Here is a 15,435-nt window from a genome sequence, read left to right on the forward strand (position 1 = left end):
AAATCGGTTCGTGGAACGCAATACGATGCGAAGCTACATATATTGATGACTATTGTTAATGAAATTGTAGCCTTCTACACTAGTCGATGTGATCGACCCTTTCACAGGGATCACCCGACACTCTGGTCTGGTCAGTGGCCAGGGGAAACCGTACACCACTTTTTAGGGTTTTCAAATAATCTTTGTGCAACCAAAAAGTGCCCACGTCATGGCAAAGCTATGGAGACAAACAAGGTCTGCCAAGATCAAGGCGCTTGGTAATCAAGCTATCAGCTCTCCTCTGTGCATATAGATTTGTTTTAAAATTCTAATGCCCACTGAAAATAACCGAAAACAACAGGCCCCATTATCATTGAAATAATATGGGACCTGACCCCCCGGGGTCTGGGGAAGATCCCGATCGCGTGTGGCTGAAAAAAAATATGAACAGATGTGCAAGTACAGCGTACATCGTTCCTGAAACGGAAATAGGATTTGTAGTCAAGAGCTTGGAAACATGGAAAAGCAACGATCTTCAAGGTAAGAGCCTAATTAAATTAATCATCCTTAAAATTGTGATGCATAGACGGAATAAATCGTTGTCTCTGAAGATTTGCAATCTTTTTACTTCATTAAAGAATTATGTTATTTATTATAAAATGCGTGTTGTTTAAATCAACGGCAATAAACGCTTGTTTTCCTTGATAGATCAAAAATCTAATTTCATCTCGAATGAGATTATTTGCAGTTTTCAGCTAAATTTCTGCACAGAGGCTATCAGCTGGATGACCCCAGCGCCAGCGCGTGACTTGACAGATTTATTCTCTGAATCTGATGATTAATAATCTTGTTTTTGTGTATATAAAAATCAATTAAACGCTATTACATGCACAATTTCCGTTTTGAATATTATTTCCCTCCAACTGGACGTTACATTCGTCTCGAGTTGGCAGCCCTGGCACGGGTGATAAACGTCAGATAAACAGCTGTTTTGGTTGTGAGTTGCGAGGAAAACAATTGTTGGAATTCGTGTAAAATAAATGCCGCGTCGTCGCACAAAATGATTTCTTGGCGTCTGCGACTATTTTGCCAAGCGGCTGTGATATGCCTCGTCATTCAAGCGTCTGCGGTGTCATCTGTTACGGATACCAGCGGTGGACAGGAGGAAGCGAACAAGGTCTCTGCCAACAGCTCCAGCTCAGCAGGAATTGAGAAAAGCCCTCAACCCCATCCAGATGTGGCCTTGTCACCCAGCAATACTAGCAGCCCCTTGCTCAATGTCTCTACATCGGCTTCGACGGCTGCTCCAGGCAGTGGCGGTACCACCAAGAAGACGGGCAACGCATCCACAGTGGCCACGGAGCCACCGCTCATTGATTCGCATGCTGTGGAGCAGGAGCACAACTCCTCCTTGTCCCTGTTTTTCGTCATCTGTGTGATCATGCTGGGCATTCTGCTGATTCACTCCATGCTCCAGACTGGCTTTCAATACCTGCCGGAGAGCATTGTGGTGGTTTTTCTGGGCGCATTCATTGGCCTGTCCCTAAACGTCATGTCTGGCCAGACGGGTAGCTGGAAACGCGAGGAGGTCTTCTCACCCATGGGCTTCTTTCTGGTCCTCTTGCCGCCGATTATCTTCGAGTCTGGGTACAATCTGCACAAAGGAAACTTCTTCCAGAACATTGGCTCCATTCTGGTCTTTGCCATTTTTGGGACAACCATTTCGGCACTGGTAATTGGAGCGGGGATATACCTCCTGGGTCTGGCCGAGGTGGCTTATCGGTAAGTTCCAGTGCAAGCTGTTTAATCTCTGTAATCCTAATCTCCTCTTGTAGCCTTAGTTTCTCCGAATCCTTTGCCTTTGGCTCGCTCATCTCCGCTGTCGATCCTGTGGCCACTGTGGCTATATTCCATGCCCTGGACGTGGATCCCATACTCAACATGTTGGTGTTCGGCGAAAGCATCTTGAACGATGCCATTTCGATTGTGCTCACGGCCTCCATTACCGAGTCGGCGAGTGCCAATGCTCAGGCAAGCACTGGAGAGGCCATGTTCAGTGCCTTGAAGACCTTTTGCGCCATGTTCTTTGCCTCAGCGGGTATTGGAGTGATATTTGCTTTGATATCAGCCTTACTGCTGAAGCACATCGATTTGAGGAAGCATCCGTCTTTGGAGTTTGCCATGATGCTTATGTTTACCTATGCTCCTTACGTCTTGGCCGAGGGAATACACTTGAGCGGTGAGGATATGGTTTTCCTATTAATTGAATTGATTGATTAATGAATTCATTTTTAAATAGGTATTATGGCCATACTGTTTTGCGGCATCGTCATGTCCCACTACACTCACTTTAATCTGTCCACGGTTAGTAGTTACTACGCACTCTGAAGCATATCGAAGCAGATTACCTAACCCTTTCACTCCAGGTCACTCAAATCACCATGCAACAGACGATGAGAACCCTAGCCTTCATTGCCGAGACCTGCGTCTTTGCCTACCTCGGGCTGGCCATCTTCTCGTTCAAGCATCAAGTGGAGCTGTCCTTTGTGATCTGGGCCATCGTTCTGTGTCTGATAGGGCGTGCCTGTAACATCTTTCCGCTGGCCTATTTGGTCAACAAATTCCGTGAGCACAAAATCAACAACAAGATGCAGTTCATCATGTGGTTCTCGGGCCTGCGCGGTGCCATTTCCTACGCGTTGTCGCTGCACTTGAACTTGGACAGTCAGGAGAAGCGCCGCGTCATCATAACAACCACGTAAGAGACACGCGCCTCTGTTTGTCATTTCATATTTGCAATCACTTCCATTTCAGGTTGATAATTGTGCTCTTCACCACGCTGGTTTTCGGCGGCTCAACTATGCCGCTGCTTAAGTACCTCAAGCCGGGCAAGAAACGCCGCGCACGTGGCTCTCTTCCACGCAGTTCCTCAGGTACGGAGGGTGGCCGCCGTGGTGGCAGTGGCCGTAAGCGCTCCAAGTCCATTTCCCTGTCAAAGACTCGTGAATGGGGCCAGGCCATTGACTCGGAACACTTGTCCGAGCTCACCGAGGAGGAGGATGTGACCTTCACACAGGCACGAGATCGCTTCGGACGCCTGGATCGAAAGTACTTCATACCCTTCTTTACGCGACGCTTCAACAGCCAGGAGCTGCACGAGTGCAAGTCCCAGATGTTGGACTTGACCAACAAGTGGTACCAGGCCATTCGCGTGAGTCCCCTGGACTCGGATGAGTCGGACGAGGAATTAGGGCTGTCGTCCACCACAAGTCAGACTCATTTGACGCGATCGTAGGCTGTGTTAGGGAACGGGAGCGAGAACTCTCTGGCTGTGTTAACGACACCTGGGTGGCCAAACAATCGATCGTAGTTATGGCTTAAGTTTTTGTCTAGTTATTAATCTACATAATGGGTGGTGGTGGTGCTTGTTGATACCTTGTTTTTATTTCTAGTAATATATATATTTTGTTCGTATTATTATGTCAGTTCCTTTATTATTTAACCGCTTCAAGCAGTATTCGACGAAAAAACGGAGAAACTTGTGTTAAAATAGTTATTTTCGTACTTGAATGTGTGGCTGTATTTGCGAATTTGTACATTTTTTAAACCAAATATAATAAATATCTAAATGTGATACAAACAGGAGGAAGAACATTGAATTTTTTGAAAACAAGGATACAAGTAAAACCCCTTTGTAGATGGAATTATAAGATTTTGTGAATACACTTTGGCAAATCATATTTAATTACAAAATTTATAATATAAAGATCTAGATTAAACTAAAATTGACTACAAAAGGTGTGCGTGTGTGCCATCTACAGTTCCTCCTCGTCGTGCAGGGACGCTGAGGACTCCTCCTCTGTACCGTCGCTGCTACTGACTGCAAACAAAATATACATAAATTCCATTAGAACGAAGAATACTGACTGTCGATCCAATCAATGCCCTGGTGCGATTTATTCATAGAATAAACTTAATTTCCCTGATTTTTTGCCTATAGGGACTTCATAATCAGTTCCTCCAGCTGCTTCGTGTCGATCTCGGGCTTGTGCAAGCCGCCGCCGCCCTCGCCCGCCGAGTTCAGCCAGTACTCGGAGGCGGCTATGTACACGGCCACCGCTGCTCCCACAATGCAGCCCCAGGCAATGTGGGTGGAGCTCTGGAATATGACGCAGGTGGCCACGCACATGCCAAAGTAGGTGAGCAGGCGCGTAAAGTTCACATACGAGTCGCGTTGCTCCGAGGAAAGGTCTTAATACGCGAGACATAGACATGATAGATGTTGATAGTTTTAGAAGCGGAACAGCAGAAGCCTTAGGGTCAACTCTACTTACCGTGACACTTGCCATCCTTGAGCTTGTAGCCCTCGGCACATTTCTTGCACATGTCGGGGCCATCGCCTTCGCAGCCGTCGCAGGATCGATCGCATTCCAGACAGCTGAAGGAGCCCTCGTTGTTTACACAGAACTGTTGTGGCCGGCAAGAGTTTGGCCTTCGCTGCTGATCCAGGCACTCGTTGATATCAACACAGCCTGCCTCTGAGTCCATACTCCAACCGTCTTTGCATTTGCGGCAGCTCTTTGGGCCACCGCCAGTGCAGCCACCCTCGCCGCATGCCGCATGGCACTGGGTGCACAGGAGCTTACTTTCGTCCCGGAATGATTCATAATGCTCCGGGCCGCACTCGTTGCAATTGGGTCCCGCATAGCCGGCGTCGCACAGACACTTGCCATTGCCTTTCCGCGTCCCAGCACCTTTGCACTTGCCTACAAGAAACATAAAGATTAACCCGAGTTAAGGAAGACAAACAGGAGGAAGAGAATAACCTACCATTTCCATTGCAGTCACTACAGGGCTGGCAGGTCGCCCCGTATGTGTTTGGCGGGCAGCAGACGCTTAGCTGTTCGATGCACAGCCAGGCGTGCAGGTCGGGACTCTCCGTCTGCTTGTGGGTAAACCAATCCTCGAGCAGCGACTCGTGCTCGTTGGCCAGGTTGTGACAGTGATCCTTGTTGACCACCTCGGGGTCCGAGCAGAGCCTCTCCTGGATCTCCACAAGCCGCACTTCGCTGCTCTTGTAGGAGCGCAGCTTCTCCTCCTCCCAGGCCGTGTCGCCTCCTCCATGGCCCCGCTTCGTGCGCTCCAGTCCCGCCTTGAACGATGCCACCAGCTGGCTGCAGCCGCGGCAGGGGGGTGGCGGCGGCTTGTCCGCCGACGTGGCGGTCAATGCCAAGACCAGGAACGCCAGCACGGCTGGCCAACAGTCTCTGGATGTCATTATCTTGGACTTATCTTCGTTCTTTCTTGTGGCCGGCGAGTTCTTTTAAGTTTACGTGTAATTAGAATTGGAGGCAGTGTGACCGCATTGTGATAGATAAATAATACCGTCCGGTTCCGCATTTTATTATCGTAAATACAGCAGTCACACTAAAATCGATCACAGATGGCCGATGACTTTCGGCGCTGCCATAATTTGAAAGGCGCCAAATTTAAAAGTAAGCCCAAGATACTTGTCGGTGAGTCCGGTATATTTTGCCCGTAATTGTCTCAAATTGATATTGAAAATCTAATTCATTTCAATTTATCCCTAAGTCCACCGAGTACTACCAAATGCAGTCCTCACTTTGCGACATTTGCTAGGGCTCCGATTGTGTTAAAAGAGATACAGTTTAAAGAAAATTTAATCTGTAAAATCTTTGTTTGTGGAGATTGTGATTATCAAATAGTATGTATTTAAAGTCAAAAAATTTATTTTAAATTACTTCTCTGGGTTATGGTACAGAATTATACATAAACATTAGTTGCGAAGGATTTTGATTTGAGTTACTCTCCCTCGGGCCATTCAAATTCCCCTTCAGTGGGCTCTGTTCTTAGCCAGAGGCACTGATCGATTACCTGGAAGCCCAGTTTCCGGAACATGCCTGCGGAAGGGGTATTTGTGTGTCCCACCAGGGCCATTACATCGTGTCCTTGGGCTGCAAGTCGGTAAGAGATTTCCCTGGTCACCAGGCTGCCAAATCCGCGACGTTTATGCGAGTCCTTGACTTGTAGAGCTCCCAAGTAGCCGCCTTGTAATCTAAATGAATATAAATTCTTCATATATTTTTTTAAAATAATTATTATAAGGATTTACCTTATACACCAGGCCACCAGCTCCTGGGTTTCAACATTATACAAACCCACACTGAAACACATTCTAATTTGCCGCTCGATAAAGTACAGAGAACCCAAGTGATGATTGGGCCATTCCTCATTCACCAAGGGAGCATCTTCCACACGCAAAGATCTCAGAACAAATCCAGAAGGGGGTCTAGAATGATATAATCAAAAATTACTATATACTTTTTAGGAAATAAAAACATATAATATCACTTCTTACTCAACTTTTAGCTGGAGAGCCTCCTCTGCCTTCATATAAAACAAATCCGTGGGATCTCTGAATACTAAATCCAACTTTTTAGCTGCAACCACTTTGTCCAAGGCTTCGATATGTCTCGATGGAATCGAACTGCATTTCAAACCCCTCGACCAATCCACTAAGTCCAAAGCCTTTTCCAAGAGACCATTCGTGTTGTTCAAACTGCCCGCAAACAGCTGATAGCGATCCTAAGAGATTCAGATACAGATACATTGACTCTCCCTCTCTCTTATACTCAGATAAAATAATCCATACACTATATAGTATTTATGGAGAACTCACCACTATAACGAACAGACCCTCATCTCTGGCTTGCTTTGTGGACAAAGTATAAAGTTGCAAATGCTTGATTTCAGGTTGTTTTTTTAGAAACTCTATAAAGTTGTCTAGGCAGTAATATTCCTGACAATATTTCGGCCAATTTTGCTTGAAAAGCTCTTGAAACCGCTGTAAAACTGGCAAGTCAATAGCTTCCAATTTTGCGCTCATTTTTTATTAAACGAAAGAACAAACAACAACCTTTTCGCGCGAGAAACAAACAACTAATGGCTGGTTGATTAAATCAGGCAGCTTGCCAAACAGCTACTAAAAACTCTCTTAAATAAATATTTTGAAGAGTATTTTATCAGCAATAAAAACACTCTTGAGTGGATTGCATTTAGTGAAACTAGTTTCCAGCAGCGAAAATGTTATTCTTTTTATTACAAACCCTAAAGATATTATTTTATAATATTTACTTGTTGAGAACACTTAATCCACATCTTATAACCCAAACATCTGGCCACAGAAAGTCTCCAGTAGAAATTAGAGATATTTACCGGATATGGATATAATATCATTAGGGGTAACCGCAAAGGCAAGGGAAGTGAATGAAAAGCCAAGGAAAAATTTAGTTTTATATGATTTTTATACTTTACTTTATACACTTAACATTTTTTGCCGGAAGTATTCAATTAAAATATTTATTATTCCTTACTTTCACTATTTCATAATTTCCAACTAGCAACAATTCTAATCTTTTACTGATAACAACAATACAATCCATTTATTTACACATATAAATTCATAAACAATCCCTTAATCATATCACTCGCCATCTGGCCATTGAAAATCCCCATTTTCGGCTTTCGTCATTATCCAGTTGCTCTGATCGAATAATTTAAAACCCAACTTTTGGAAAAGAGCGGACGATGCCGCATTATCTTGGTCAACTTCGGTCATTACATCTTGACCCTGCAGAGCCACTCTTCTGGAAAACTCCTTCACTATAAGGACACCGAAGCCACGCCGCTGGTGCGAGTCCTTGACTTGAAGAGCTGCCAGTAAGCCATCTGGAGCTCTATGAGAATATTAAAAATATTTAAAATTATATTCTGTATAAAATTTAAAGGAAAATATTAAATATTTATTTACCTAATGCACCAGGCCACGAGTTCATTGCTTTCCTCTTCATACAAACCCACACAAATGCTGAATGCAATTTGTCTTTGCAAGAAGAACAGGCTGCCCGGCTCACTCCATTTCCAATTATCATTTATCACCTGAGCATCCTTTATACCCAGACTCTTTAAATAGAAACCAACTGGTGGGCTAAATAAATATTTAAATTGAATTTTATAAGTCTGGACACATTCTTTGGGCTTAAACTCACTTCACTTCAAATTGCAGAGCCTTCTCTTGGCTTAGAACTAAAGAATTTGTTCGTAAACTCTTTAATCGAAGTTTCCTGGCTTGAATAACTTCGTAGGCTGCCTTGAAGTATCTTTGAGGCATCGAGGCGCACTGAAGACCTCCAAACCAAGCCAACTGATCCAGGGAATCCCTCAAAAGCTCCTCAGATCTTTCACTCTCCAAGCAACCCATGGAGAGCTGATAGCGATCCTTTATGGTTTGACACAACAAGTTAATAATAAACCGGGTAAATAGTTACACACAGTTAACACTTTTCCTACCACAATCACAAATAATCCCAGTTCGAGGTTTGGAAGAGTGTAAACTTTCACATTTCTGAGTTTGGCATCCTTTCTGTGGAGTTCCAGGTAGTTGTCCAGGCAGTAGAACTCCTTGAGGTACTTGGGATCCCGGCTGTAGAGATTCTTTAGTTGCTCCAGCTGCTGCAGGCCGGCGACTTGCTGCAGTTTACTCATCTTTCCAACTACTGCTCCCTAGTAACCGGTGGGTGATCCAATTTATACAAAAAATTATCTCAAAGTGAGCTTTATGGATGTCTGGGCTTAGGTCTTTATACAATTACATCTCTCTGGATTTCTCTATCTCAGACTGTCTAATTGCCGTCTGGCTTATATATATTCATATGTATTATTCATTGTTGGGCCAAGATATCTGACCACCAGCTCTTGGCTTTATCATGCTCCAGTAGTAGTGCTCCCCAGGCATTAACTGAAAGCCCAATTTCTCGAATACCCGACAGGCAGCTGCATTATTCATATTTACTAAGGCCGTAACATCCTGCTGAAGATCGGTGGCTATAGCCTTGGCAATGGCAGCGGCAACTAGTAGGCCTAAACCACGACGTTGGTGAGTTGAGATTACCTCCAAGGCACCTAGAAATCCGCTTTGGAGTCTGTAAAATAATATTGTGAAATTGTAAATATATATAATAGAATTTATATTTAATTTCCCACCTCAAACACCAGGCACATAGCTCGCCCGTTTTCTCTTCATATAAACCTATATTGGTGTTATTTTCAATCAACATTTGTATGAGCTTCAGGGAGCCAGGATGACGCGCTGACCATAAATCATTTATAAGGTCAGCATGCTGCAATCTAACTTTATCCAGATAATAACCCTTGGGGCACTCTATATCTAATTTCTGGGCCTTCTCGCAACTCAGAATATACATATTCGTATTCATCTCACGATCCATGGTCAGCCTAAGCTCTGAAACCAGATCCTTGTAGATTTTGTGATGCATCTCGTGTATAGCACTGACTTTATAGCCTCCTGACCAATCCAATAACCTAAGAGCTAGCTCCAGATTCGATTTCTCTCTGCTCAGGTTGCTAAAAAATAGTTGATAGCGATGCTAAAAGTAGAAAATATATAAATTTAATAATTAATATATTTATAAATTGTATAATTACCACCAATAAAAACAAGCCATCGCCTTGCCAATCATTATCCAGAGTATAAAAGGCTAAATGGCTTAGATTGGAATTTTTGGCCAGCCATCTCAGATAGTTATCCAGCCAGAAGTAGCCCACGCAATGCCTGGGCCAATCCTTCAGATACAGGCTCTGCAGATCCTTTAGATCCTGTATATCTTCGATTTTTGTCAGTTGTATTTCAGTTGCCATGTCGAGCAGAAATGTGAAACTGAAGGTGTGTTCTTTCCATGACGTTATTTCTCTTTCCGTGTTTTGTTGTTATTTATTTTAGTTTTGATAAGATGTAGGGAATATTTTTATGCCCTAAGCAAAAGATTGTTTATTTTGAAAGAATAGTTTTTAAAGAGATAAAGATAATTGATTATTCTTCAGCGTGTATGTCTTAAGTTGATTAGTTTAAGATTATTTGTTTATTATTATGGAAAAATATAGTATAATTTTTATTTTCTTTTTTTTTAATTCACTGTTAGAGTATACAAACTTCGGTTTCTAAAGCCTTATCGCTACTTTTTGATTTGTTTATGGCAACCATGTGTTGTAAGACCTGATCGAGGAAATCAAAAAACGAAGGATTTTTAAATCAGTGGCGAAAATACTAAAAATATATTTACAATTTTTGATTTAATATTATGGAAAAGTCTTGTAATCACTTAATACGGTGACCAAAAATATTTATTTATTTAAATATTTATATATTTTATTATATATTTTTGTTTGTAATATTGTTTTATTACACTATTTTTTTATTACAATTTTATTATAACCAACCAAATATTTTTTATAGGAAGGTTTATGTCACTGCTAACTTGCACCACTAAGCAAGAAATACATAGAGGTGTCAAACAGTACCAAAAAGTACTATCACAAAAACGGCTGAGCCTGGAACCCCAGAGCACCCGAACGATATGTCTAGAACCCCAGAGTGCCTTCGGCTTTTTCGAGTTCGAAGCAGTCGTTCGAAACCGAGCACAACAAGAATTTACTTTTCAGTGGCAGATCGGCCGTGTAAGGATGAGCAGGGGTGCGTTTCTTTGCGCTGTGCTCTCCTTTCTGTGTATATGTGTATATGTGTACAAGCGCTCACACGTTTGTATGCGTGTGCAAATTTCTGTTCGCAGAGTCTTTTTCATAGGTTTCGGACGGCCACAGCCAGTGGGCCGAAGCGACGGCTCACTTGCTTATGACGTCACAGCAATACTTAGCGGCTAGCGCTTGCATTGGGGGACAAATTATTTAAGTTATCTAACTATAATTACCAATTATTTTAATTTAATTTTTTTCGTCTGACAATATATTTCCCAAAAGGCATTTTTGACCGACCAGAAATTATTATTGCCATATTGTATTAAAACATTTTTATTTGTTTCTGTACATTTGCATATTAATAAAATTATAATTAGAAACTAATTGTATAGTTAATTTATTATTTGTAAACTAGAAAAGAATAGATTTATGGTAAATTTATGACATTATTTTTCAACTATGAACAGAACATACTCACATACATACTTATGTATGTATGCAACAATACACCCGAAATCGTCTTTTGTTGAGGTAGGTCTCAAAGTTGACGAAATGCGCGTTAGGTGCCTGCATGTATGTTTGTATACATACATATGTGTGTGTGTTCATATGTTGTTGTTGCCTATAAAAGTGATTTGCGAGTGTCACTTTTTGTTTTGTTTTGATTTTCCAAGATTCTTTGATTTGTTTTGATTATGCCTATGTCAATATGTATGTATGTATGTATGTATGTATGTATGCATATTTGGGCGCGCTTTTGTTTTAGCGCACTTCTTTGTTGTTGCTTCTGCAAGTGATTTTCTTCTTGCTTTTTGTTTTGTTTTGATATCTATTTGTTTTAGAGCTCATAATTGGGCGCGCTTTTGCTACCGCGCTTTTAGTGCATCTTCAGTGGTCGACTAAATAAGATCTCGGGCGTATTTGCGGAAGTTTAAAATTCGTGTGTGGATAATTGGTGAAGTAATATTAATTAAGAACAATGCTTAAAGCTAAGTTATGTGATGGCAGGAAAAGTGGGTTGAAGTGCGCTATAGATTCATGCATGCGAAGCTATAGAGACAGCACAGAACATTTCCCCGTCCGCCTTTTTAAGTTCCCCAAAAATGAACTTATGCGTCGCCAGTGGATCTCAAAATGTAAATTGCAAAGCGGCACCAATGTTAATGTTGCACTGATTTGCAATTTGCATTTTGAGTCAAAGTACATTGGCCAAAAATATTTAAAAGCGGGGGCTATACCGACTCTGTGCTTGAGTGATGAGCCAAATTTAAATTTAAATATATTCCAAGAAAAAGAAGACGTGTTTTCGTTTCATGAAGAATGCGTGATGGACAATGACATGTATATTTTTCAAACTGCTCGTAGGCCCTCGGCAGCAGGAATGATGAGCACTGATATTGTTGAAAGCCCGATAATAGATTGTGAAACCGGCAGCTCCATTTGTGATATTAATAATAATAATATTGTATATTGCGCGAATTGTTTAAAAAAAGAGCAAAATGAATTATTTTACAGAAATAAATATTGGAAAGTAAGAGAAGATTTAAAAAAAGAGAAGCAAAAGTCTAAAGTTTATATCAAAAAGATAAGGCAGCTAAAAATGTTATTGCGAAGCGATAGAGCCATGAAGCTAAAATATTTAAGAGATAGAAAAAGTAAGGGCAATATAAATAAAACCATTGATAGGATTGGTTTATCTGAAAATACAAATACTGTTTGCAAGATGCTGATAAAAAACAAAAAAACCTGGAATGAAGACGAAAGACTTATTGCGCAAAGTATAAATTTTTATTCTGCCAAGGCCTATAGTTTTATGAGAGATGACCTTAAATTAAATCTGCCGTCAAAATCGTCGCTAGTGAGATGGGCTCCGGTTCGACACATGGTTCCGGGATTTAATGAAAATTTTTTAAATATTTTAAAAGCTCTTATTTTAAAAATGGACAGTAGGAGTAGAAATGCCGTAATAATTTTTGACGAAATTTCAATTAGAAAAGGGCTGCAATATAATTGCCTTCGAGATGAAGTAGAAGGATTCGTTGATGATGGCAACGAAAAAAATAACACATTGTGCAAGCAGATATGCGTTTTCATGTTGCGGGGATTGTATGACAACTGGAAGTTTGTCTTGAGTTATGTCGCAACGACCAATGGCCTTAAAGCTCGTAAATTACAAGACTTAATAACAGAAAATATTAAAGTCGCCAAGAGCTTAGGCCTTAGTATAAGAGCAGTGGTATGCGACCAAGGGTCGAACAACCGAGGAGCCTTTACAAATTTCGGGGTGAAGGAAGAAGAGCCTTTTATATCTGTTGACGGTCAGAAAATTTACACAATATATGATATCCCCCACTTGTTTAAATCGCTTCGCAATATTTTGATGAAAAATTCCATTATGACTCCAGATGGCGAAGTCTCATGGAAAATTATTGTTAAGTTGTTTGAAATTGACACAAACAACTCGTCAACTCGGTTATGCCCAAAGCTATCTCGGAAGCATATAGACCCAAACTCGTTTGAAAAAATGAAGGTCAAATATGCTACGCAGGTATTTAGCCAAACAGTCGCTTCTGCCTTAAAGACGCTTATTGAAAATGGCGCATTTAATGACTGCGAAGAACAGGCACTTGCAACAGTAAAATTTATTGAAAAAATTAATAAGCTCTTCGATTGCTTGAACAGCAATAATATATATAGCAAAAATCCGTTCAAAGCCGCCATGCAGAAAAATAGTGATACTGAAAAATACATAATTGAAATGAAACACTATTTGAAAAAATGTAAATACGCCAACAAAGTGTATTGCATAGATGGATTAATTCTTTCCATTAATTCAGTTTTGATGCTTGCGCAAGATGTCTGGAGTGAAGGCAATGAATATTTTTTGATATTGTCCCGTCTTAATCAGGATGCTCTGGAGCACTTATTTTATTTAATAAGAAGCAGAGGCGGTACAAACGACAATCCAATGCTATTTGAGTTTAATGCCATAATTTCCAAGATGTTGTCAATGAAGGTCATCTCTTCTAAAAGAACCACTGGAAACTGCGAGCCAGATGACGATGAAATGATCATTAATGCAGTTGAAAACGTAAATGAGGAACAGGCCGCCGATATAAATGACCAAGAACAGGTGTATTATAAAGATATAGATATTTGTTTTGAAGCGCAATCGAACGAAATAGAAATTATGGACAATAACGAAACCGCCACCCTTGCCATGAGCGTAGCAAGTGAAAACGCATTAAGGTATTTTACAGGATTTGTGCTATTCAAATCACAACTGAAATTTAATTGCGATACCTGCAAGATGCTCACAAAAGATGAATTAGTAGATTTTGAGCAATCCGAACTATTTTTATTTAACAAAAATTACAAAAATACAAACAATAATTTGAAATTAAAAGCCCCACAGGACGATTTTTTTGAACTTATTAAGCGGCATTATAATATATTTCACACATTTTTTACAGAGTATCCTCATTCCAGAAATATAAAAGAAGCCTTAACAATTAAATGTATTGCACAGGCGGAAACCGAAGAAAAATACTCAGAATGGTATTCGGAGGATAATGATTGTTATAAGCACAGAAAGCACATTTTGAATTATTTTCTGCTCATCCTGCTTAGGAAAAATAGTGTATGGCTCTCTGAAAAATTATGTGGGAGATCTGAGAGGCTGAAAAGCATAAGAAAAATAGACATATTAAAGTCCTAAGAACGAATAACTCACCATCAACTTCAAAATCAGGGTCGGTACATTCATGCTTATTTTTTTTTTTTTTTTTTTGGGGAACAAGGAGGTTTTTAAACTACGTTTAATTATCTCAAGTCGACTCGGAGGTCATCTTTTGATGACCCCATTGTTATTACAATGGCCTCCTCGTGGTGTTCCCTGGGTACCGATTATATGTATGTACGCAATGTATTTTATAATCGGCAGCAAATTCGAGCGGCGAAATAGTTTAAAATATAAATATGTATGTAAATTATCATTACAAAATCAAAAGAATTCAATATATTCGAAATTAACAACATATGAACACATATGTACATACATACATGCAGGCACCTAACGCGCATTTCGTCAACTTTGAGACCTACCTCAACAAAAGACGATTTCGGGTGTATTGTTGCATACATACATAAGTATGTATGTGAGTATGTTCTGTTCATAGTTGAAAAATAATGTCATAAATTTACCATAAATCTATTCTTTTCTAGTTTACAAATAATAAATTAACTATACAATTAGTTTCTAATTATAATTTTATTAATATGCAAATGTACAGAAACAAATAAAAATGTTTTAATACAATATGGCAATAATAATTTCTGGTCGGTCAAAAATGCCTTTTGGGAAATATATTGTCAGACGAAAAAAATTAAATTAAAATAATTGGTAATTATAGTTAGATAACTTAAATAATTTGTCCCCCAATGCAAGCGCTAGCCGCTAAGTATTGCTGTGACGTCATAAGCAAGTGAGCCGTCGCTTCGGCCCACTGGCTGTGGCCGTCCGAAACCTATGAAAAAGACTCTGCGAACAGAAATTTGCACACGCATACAAACGTGTGAGCGCTTGTACACATATACACATATACACAGAAAGGAGAGCACAGCGCAAAGAAACGCACCCCTGCTCATCCTTACACGGCCGATCTGCCACTGAAAAGTAAATTCTTGTTGTGCTCGGTTTCGAACGACTGCTTCGAACTCGAAAAAGCCGAAGGCACTCTGGGGTTCTAGACATATCGTTCGGGTGCTCTGGGGTTCCAGGCTCAGCCGTTTTTGTGATAGTACTTTTTGGTACTGTTTGACACCTCTATGTATTTCTTGCTTAGTGCTTGCACGTTCTCCTCTTATTCCAACTACGTAGTTGAC

At 40.6% G+C, this 15,435-nt stretch overlaps 5 protein-coding genes across 6 annotated transcripts; 1 reads left to right on the plus strand and 4 right to left on the minus strand.

The window, feature by feature from the left end:
- The first annotated feature begins 606 nt into the window (after window positions 1-606).
- On the plus strand, window positions 607-3,624 carry Nhe1 (Na[+]/H[+] hydrogen exchanger 1). Its single transcript, XM_020943486.2, has 5 exons — window positions 607-1,761; window positions 1,815-2,218; window positions 2,279-2,343; window positions 2,406-2,737; window positions 2,794-3,624. The coding sequence occupies exons 1-5, from the start codon at window positions 1,040-1,042 to the stop codon at window positions 3,272-3,274; spliced, it is 2,004 nt and encodes a 667-aa protein (XP_020799145.2). The 5' UTR covers window positions 607-1,039; the 3' UTR covers window positions 3,275-3,624.
- A 76-nt stretch (window positions 3,625-3,700) lies between these two features.
- On the minus strand, window positions 3,701-5,414 carry Creld (Cysteine rich with EGF like domains). 2 transcript variants are annotated; one of them, XM_020943487.2, is made up of 3 exons: window positions 4,810-5,414; window positions 4,314-4,745; window positions 3,701-4,230 (listed from the first exon to the last, which is right to left on the minus strand). In XM_020943487.2, exons 1-3 carry the CDS (start codon window positions 5,255-5,257, stop codon window positions 3,974-3,976), a joined length of 1,137 nt encoding a protein of 378 aa, XP_020799146.1. In that variant the 5' UTR covers window positions 5,258-5,414; the 3' UTR covers window positions 3,701-3,973. The 2 variants fall into 2 exon arrangements, with proteins under 2 accessions (XP_020799146.1, XP_020799147.1); XM_020943488.2 differs by having other exon boundaries at window positions 3,701-3,859; window positions 4,810-5,408.
- Window positions 5,415-5,711: 297 nt separating this feature from the next.
- LOC110177035 (uncharacterized) lies at window positions 5,712-7,182 on the minus strand. Its single transcript, XM_020943552.2, has 4 exons — window positions 6,680-7,182; window positions 6,359-6,585; window positions 6,113-6,289; window positions 5,712-6,055 (listed from the first exon to the last, which is right to left on the minus strand). Exons 1-4 carry the CDS (start codon window positions 6,884-6,886, stop codon window positions 5,803-5,805), a joined length of 864 nt encoding a protein of 287 aa, XP_020799211.2. The 5' UTR covers window positions 6,887-7,182; the 3' UTR covers window positions 5,712-5,802.
- Window positions 7,183-7,414: 232 nt separating this feature from the next.
- On the minus strand, window positions 7,415-8,655 carry LOC110176923 (uncharacterized). Its single transcript, XM_086830554.1, has 4 exons — window positions 8,350-8,655; window positions 8,049-8,278; window positions 7,811-7,987; window positions 7,415-7,736 (listed from the first exon to the last, which is right to left on the minus strand). The coding sequence occupies exons 1-4, from the start codon at window positions 8,542-8,544 to the stop codon at window positions 7,484-7,486; spliced, it is 855 nt and encodes a 284-aa protein (XP_086686680.1). The 5' UTR covers window positions 8,545-8,655; the 3' UTR covers window positions 7,415-7,483.
- On the minus strand, window positions 8,599-9,842 carry LOC110176922 (uncharacterized). The gene is made up of 3 exons (XM_020943416.2): window positions 9,505-9,842; window positions 9,043-9,446; window positions 8,599-8,981 (listed from the first exon to the last, which is right to left on the minus strand). Exons 1-3 carry the CDS (start codon window positions 9,715-9,717, stop codon window positions 8,717-8,719), a joined length of 882 nt encoding a protein of 293 aa, XP_020799075.2. The 5' UTR covers window positions 9,718-9,842; the 3' UTR covers window positions 8,599-8,716.
- Between the last annotated feature and the right edge of the window lie 5,593 nt (window positions 9,843-15,435).

The sequence above is a fragment of the Drosophila serrata genome, unplaced genomic scaffold (genome assembly GCF_035046125.1).
Source record: "Drosophila serrata isolate PLE 108 unplaced genomic scaffold, ASM3504612v1 contig_240, whole genome shotgun sequence".
Lineage (NCBI taxonomy): Eukaryota > Metazoa > Arthropoda > Insecta > Diptera > Drosophilidae > Drosophila > Drosophila serrata.